This window comes from Notothenia rossii, assembly GCF_949606895.1.
Source record: "Notothenia rossii genome assembly, chromosome: 7".
In the NCBI taxonomy this organism is placed as follows: Eukaryota; Metazoa; Chordata; class Actinopteri; order Perciformes; family Nototheniidae; genus Notothenia; species Notothenia rossii.
Genome location: NC_136905.1, coordinates 71470542 through 71476800, shown reverse-complemented (window position 1 = coordinate 71476800; position 6259 = coordinate 71470542). Strand labels below are relative to the sequence as shown.

The window sequence follows — 6259 nt, the reverse complement described above, 5'->3', positions numbered from 1 at the left end:
TGACACTTGGTGAGTTCCCTGGAACACCGGGGACACATATTCATGTATAAAAGACGTACAAAAGTGTATTTTGCATGATAGGTCACCTTTATGATGAGTGACCTGAGCTCAGTGACGACATCAGCCTCACATTAGCCTTTGTTGTTCCATTAATCTACACGCTAATCTCTTTAGCTGCTAGATGGCAGATCCATTTCCCTAACACTAACCACAGAATTAACTCGTTCTCACTTGTAAGGTATCTATAGTTACTAAGAAAGAAGAAGAAACCAGGAACATGGGGGCACACATTTATTTTCTACAGTATTCCAGTGCAAAGGCCAACGTGTAACCACCTCTTGTTTTGAGTTAATCAGTTTTATTAGGCTACTTTCAGTACATAAGTGTAAGCCTAAAGGAAGGTACAGCATGGTTTAACCAATGAGATTTTCCTGGTCTAACTAACAAAGGACTCAAAGTAATCAGCTTGCAGAAATATGACATTAACACACATAACCCACACACACGAAATACATTATTGTCTGCAAAACAATCCACAAAACTGCAAACGTAAAACTAACTTCTACATTTCCCTCTTGCATAACAAATGAACAACAATACAAAAAAAAGAGATTCCCTTTTTTTCAGGGATTTTAACTGAATTGTAGACGCAGCAGGGAAATAAAGACTAAGATGATATTTAACCACACAGTTCTCTAAACGCATTCATCTATCTTTAACAATGCATTTGTTGACTATATGGAGTTAGTGGGCAGTTATTAAAGTTGATCACATGATTGTCCCGTTTCTTTGTCAAAATGTAAGTAGATGGACGATTGAAATATAATATGTATCATCCCTATTGATATGAAATACAGTATAAGATAACGATAGAAATATATATGTTGTATGTATGACTATGAATTACGATTTGATAGACTTGTTTAAATATTTCCTTTCTTCTTGCGTCTAATTTATCGTCCCTTTTGCGGACCATTAAGGTTTTTGGGTTAATAGTTAGATAAGCTACACACATGTTAAGACTTCCTGGGTGTAGTGCAGTGATAATTCATTTTAAGGCCTCACAGTGTGATCGTACTAAGACTGACATTCTAATGCTAGACAAATAGGGTGTCACACAGCCAAATGAAGATATAAAAAGTGAACATAAAGAACAAGCAGGACTTTTGAGATGAGTACATACAGTAAGATTCTATAAGGAGCCTCTTTCTCTGTGGTTACTTCTATTTATCCCACAAACCATAGGCACTCTGCCCCTGAATGTGCATGTGTGTGAGTCTGTGTCAGTGTCAGGTTTCTGGACGCTCTCCTCTGCTGCCTCACTTGAGGAGACTCTGCAGCATGGCGGTGGCGTACGTGGGCCGGGCCTGCTTGTTCTCGATGGCTTTCTTGAGGTACTGAATCCCATCGCAGCGCTCCCAGATTTCTTCAAACTGCCGGGGCAGGATCTCCGCGCCCCTCTTCCTGGTCAGACCCGTCTCCTCCAGACTCAGCTCACACATCTCCATGTCGTCTTTTCCTGAGAGGTGGACCAATAAGGATAGGTTTACTGATGTGTGCTGCACAAGTATCCTCATCCATTTGTGTATAGATCAAGCAGGCCCGGACTGGCCATCGGGAGGACCGGGAGGTTTCACGATGGCCTGGCCTGTTAAGTGGCCTGAGGATTTTTTTTTTTTTAAGTATGTATTGTGAACGCAACGCTTCGCAAATGTGGGTCAGAGTCTGCCTCACAGAGGGTGACTGGCTGTCTACATGATGTGGCCTGCCGACATGGCCACTTTCATATAGATCATACACTAATGCCCTCGATTGGTCTCTGTGTGTCATTCAAGCTCGGGAGGGTGTGTATGTGTGGCGCGAGCGAGCGAGAGAGAAAGCGCGCGCACCGGTTACGTGTATTGTTGTTGTTAGCATCTGGTGCTAGCTAGCGGCGCTAGCTGCGCTAACGGATATAATGAGCTGTCAACAAGGTGGAGGAGAGTCCTCTCCTGTCAGACTGAGAGACTGATAACTACAGCTCAGGTGAGGTAAAGGACTCTAAGTGTTTAGAAAGTTAACTTATTCTAAGTTCTCAGTGGGTCTCAAACAGTTTGGTCACCATTTAGCCTATGTAAACACATATTTCCATTTGAAGGGGGAGTGATTCTTAAAATATGCATGAATAATAAAAAAAATGTTAACTAGGTGAAAAAAGGTAAGATACACTTTAAAAACTTGTTGAGAGCTAAAACTAGTCTTTGCTGCTGCCTCAAAGAGGAGAGGGAGGAGAGGGAGACAGGTGAGGCTGATTCAGGAGCCCAGACACACTCACAACTATAAATGAACCAAAAACAAATAAATAAACAAGTTTCAATGTTTTTTCATATTGGTTATGGTATGTTATTGGTTATGGCCATGTTCTTATGATTGTATGATTATTTAAATGTATACAGTTATGTTTCATATGGGTGTAGTCTCTTTATTTCACCCTCAAAATGCACCAGATTGATGCATTTAAGTCCAACATTTAAAAAAAAATCTTACCAGGGGAGCATGCTCCCGGACCCCCCTAGAAGATTTCAGGTCCACCTCCACTTAAAATATGTTAACATGGATAGGTTCCTAAATAGATTTGCACATTTTTTTTAAATAGTAACCCATGTCCATATGTTTATTCTGGGGTAGTAGATTTAAAGTTTAGGGCTATCACTATGGGCAGCAACGCTGTAAATATTGACAAATAAATCCAGGAAAATGGCACAAAAGAAAACTGGTAGTGGCCTGGCTGGGTGTATTATTGTCCCAGTCCGGCCCTGAGATCAAGTCAAGTAAGGCTAAAATAATGACTTAATTTACACAATTATTTCAGGGATTTTAAGCATTTTGATGCTTCCTTTGATTGATTAACATAGACATTTTTGGACAGTTTCTAAGAGAACAAAGGTGATTGGGAGACATCATTTTCACGATTTTCTCTTATTAAAGTCCAAACCAGAAGTGTTTGACGTGTGGGACCGCTCAAATATAAAAAATAAGTGTAAGTAAATTACTTCTACTTGCTCTATGTAAACAGTTTGCATTGTTAAACAGTATTTCACGATTTAGGTCTTCAAAAATCTTTAAAACGTAACAATCTGGATATTTTCATTAAATTGCTTCTAACTCTTAGCCAAACGAAGTCTACATGCTGAGATGAGGTCACGAGTAAGTGTTGCTTTATTTGAAGGGGTCTCAAGCCAAACAGGTCAAGAAACACTGGACTAAATAAATGACTGATAATAATTGTTCCCCCCTAAATATAAAGCAACACATACACATGGTTTTCTAGAGAGGCTCTATATGTGATAGTGTTAGGAAAAGTGAAAGCTGCCGACTCACCTGCGACCAACACAATCGGTTGTTTATCAGGGTGCAGCTCCATCTGCCTGGCGATCCAGGGCCCGTCGAAGTGGGCGTACCACCAGCCCTTCTTTTTATTCTGCGGGTCTTTGTACTGGTCTGCGGGCCGGGTGAAAGGAATGCGGAAATATCTCTGCTGGCGGTTCATGGCCACTTCCTGGTGCTGGGCTGCCATCGGAGGAGCTGGGTTCTGCTCAGCTGCAGACGCATCCATAAAATATAAGGTTCAAGGTTCAAGGTTCAAGGTCCAAGGTAAGACGTCTATTGAATGTGAAGAGTGTTGTGGATCTCCATAGAAGCATACACAACAAAGCATCTGTGATTTGAACTTAAATAACCAGATAATACTCATGTTTTCATGTAACTGCACAGAACAAGGTGAGTGGGGCAGGAACACAAATCTACAAAAGCTTGCAAAACAAAGATCAAAAAGGATCCAGGAAATGCCCAAGTAGGCTAAATGTCACATGGAAAGGCCCCACTAAAGCAGCTTTTTAGCCTCTTATTAAATGCCCCTGATAAGACCCCCGCTGCATCAGCTGGCCAACACAGGATCCGAGTATAAGACAAACACCGCACAGCTTTCAGGAGCTGGCATATCAAAGAGAAAGGAGGGTAAATAGTGAAAGAAGAAGCACCAGAGAATCGAAAGTTCCCATCGAATGTAATATTTGCTTTAAAGATGAAAAGGAAAGAAATGCAGAGGACCAGTAAGCTCTAAAGCTGCTCGATAACATTTGTGTGTGTTTGTGGCACAGACCATGCATCGCTGAGTAGAGAAGGAAAGGAGCAGAGCGAGCTGTCAGAGCAGCCTGACGAGGCATGGCTGGCAGTTACTTGCTAATTAGAACAAATATATCTGACACAGCCAGACAGACGGCAGCTGCATTCCCAGGCCTTAGCGTCTCGTCGGCTAATTGAATGTTAGGAAACACGGGCGGGTTATTTGTGTGCAGGGCATCACTTCCTGCTAATGACAGAGGGGGGCGAAAGTGGAGGAAATCAACATTTGTCACCTGTAACTTCATGTGCCTGGGGCGAGGTGTGGAGAAAGCACTGTGTGTGTGTGTGTGTGTGTGTGTGTGTGTGTGTGTGTGTGTGTGTGTGTGTGTGTGTGTGTGTGTGTGTGTGTGTGTGTGTGTGTGTGTGTGTGTGTGTGTGTGTGTGTGTGTGTGTGTGTGTGTGTGTGTGTGTGTGTGTGTGTGTGTGTGTGTGTGTGTAGATTTCAGCACATATCCACAGGTGATGCAGTGCTTAAAGGAGTTGAGCAACAGGATGATGCAGATACGAATGACTTCACAAACCGTAGTCAGTGATAGATTTAGGAGCCCTCTGCTCAGGTCCGTCATCGGTGCGTTTCTTGTTCTTGGACTTCCATGCGTGATAGACCTTCAGACGGCGGTGGAACTCTTCTCTGCAGGCTGCCAGCAGGTCGATGTCTGAACACACAACAACACAACTGTGAGTACTCGTATAAATGCAACAAGGAAAGAAGCCCCTGTCACACTGTCCCGAAATTGACACCCGATGGACACACGATTAAGGAAATGTTCAAATTCTGCTCTGATCGTAACAACATCGGGCCATTCGTGAGGGCATTTTAAGCCTTCGTATGACCGCCGGTGGAATTTATCAGGCTCCGGCAGCAACTTCGGGAGCGGTGGCAAAATCTTTGGCATACCAAAGATGGCTTAAGATGCCCTCACGAATGGCCCGATGTTGCTACGATCAGAGACGAATTTGAACATTTCCTTTATCGTGTGTCCATCTGGTTGTTTTATTGCACAACAAAATCATGTAAACATATTATGTAAATAACCCAATTTGTGTTCTGTGAACCTAAAAAGGATATAATATATTATTTTGAAGGTGAGGAAGTTGTTGTTGCTATGGAAACAACATGACGGAGAAAACTTAATATCTTCTACATATAAAGACGGAGAAAGTAAAGAACAAAGTGGTAAAATATCAGTACAGTATCATAGTACTTTAACTTAATTGTTTGTGTTACTTTCGTTGCAGTTGTATGTCTTAAATGTATGTAAATGTTGCCTTCGTGTGGGGTTCGGGGCCATGTTCGTGCGAAATTCACAATTCCATATTCGTGTGTCCATCGGGTGTCAATTTCGGGACAGTGTGACAGGGGCTTTAAGGAAAGACATGGAACGTACACATTTGACTTCCCAAGTATTCACTTCTAGCTATGTTGACTCTTCTCAAGACTCTTCTCTTTATGGTCTTTAGTAGGGGTCCAGCTTTAAAAATCCTAAATACTATATTTCCCATAATGCTGGTTTGTATCTTAAATGTGGCCCTTTCAATTATTTTGTTTCCTGCCATTTTATTTTCAACCCAAATGTGTGCTTAGAAAGCAAATACATGTATTTCTTAAAATGTCTTAACAAGTTGGTTGCAATGCTGTACATTTAGAATTGTCCACTTCTACTTCTAATATTCAATTTGTATGGATAAGGAGAAAATATTGTGCTCACTAATTTGAAAGAATGCTTGTAATATTGCATAAGTATAATCGTGGTCTTAGTGACAGTGATTTTAAATCCATTCCAATCATTTCTAAAGAAACAGACTTGAATAACACATTGATGAAAGCAAAACAAATAAAGCTTCACATATTTGAGACGAGAAGTGCAACATTTTTCTTTTCGATAATAAAAGAAAACATTCACAGAACACAGTGAACATAAGGCCATAATAAGTTGGATTACAAACACAGTTTCTGGTATCACCACCAAAGCAAATGGGTTCCACCAATGAGCCAGATGTCCTTGGAAACCCACAGGGGGATGTCAGACCCCTCACACTGATCAGTACTGTATACAGTGGCTTTTATAAAGGCAGTGAGGAGTGTGGAAGCAGA

The 6259-nt window shown here is 41.5% G+C and overlaps 1 protein-coding gene across 2 annotated transcripts in view; it reads right to left on the bottom strand.

The window, feature by feature from the left end:
• Positions 1-274: 274 nt before the first annotated feature.
• The window catches only part of myo6b (myosin VIb), a 41566-nt gene continuing 35581 nt past the window's right edge, over positions 275-6259 (bottom strand). For both annotated transcript variants that reach the window (XM_079640354.1, XM_079640355.1), the window contains 3 exons: positions 4686-4820; positions 3361-3579; positions 275-1519 (listed from right to left, as the gene is read on the bottom strand). In XM_079640354.1, the coding sequence (XP_079496480.1) occupies positions 1320-1519; positions 3361-3579; positions 4686-4820 (554 nt within the window). In that variant the 3' untranslated portion in view covers positions 275-1319. The remainder of the gene's footprint in view (positions 1520-3360; positions 3580-4685; positions 4821-6259) is intronic.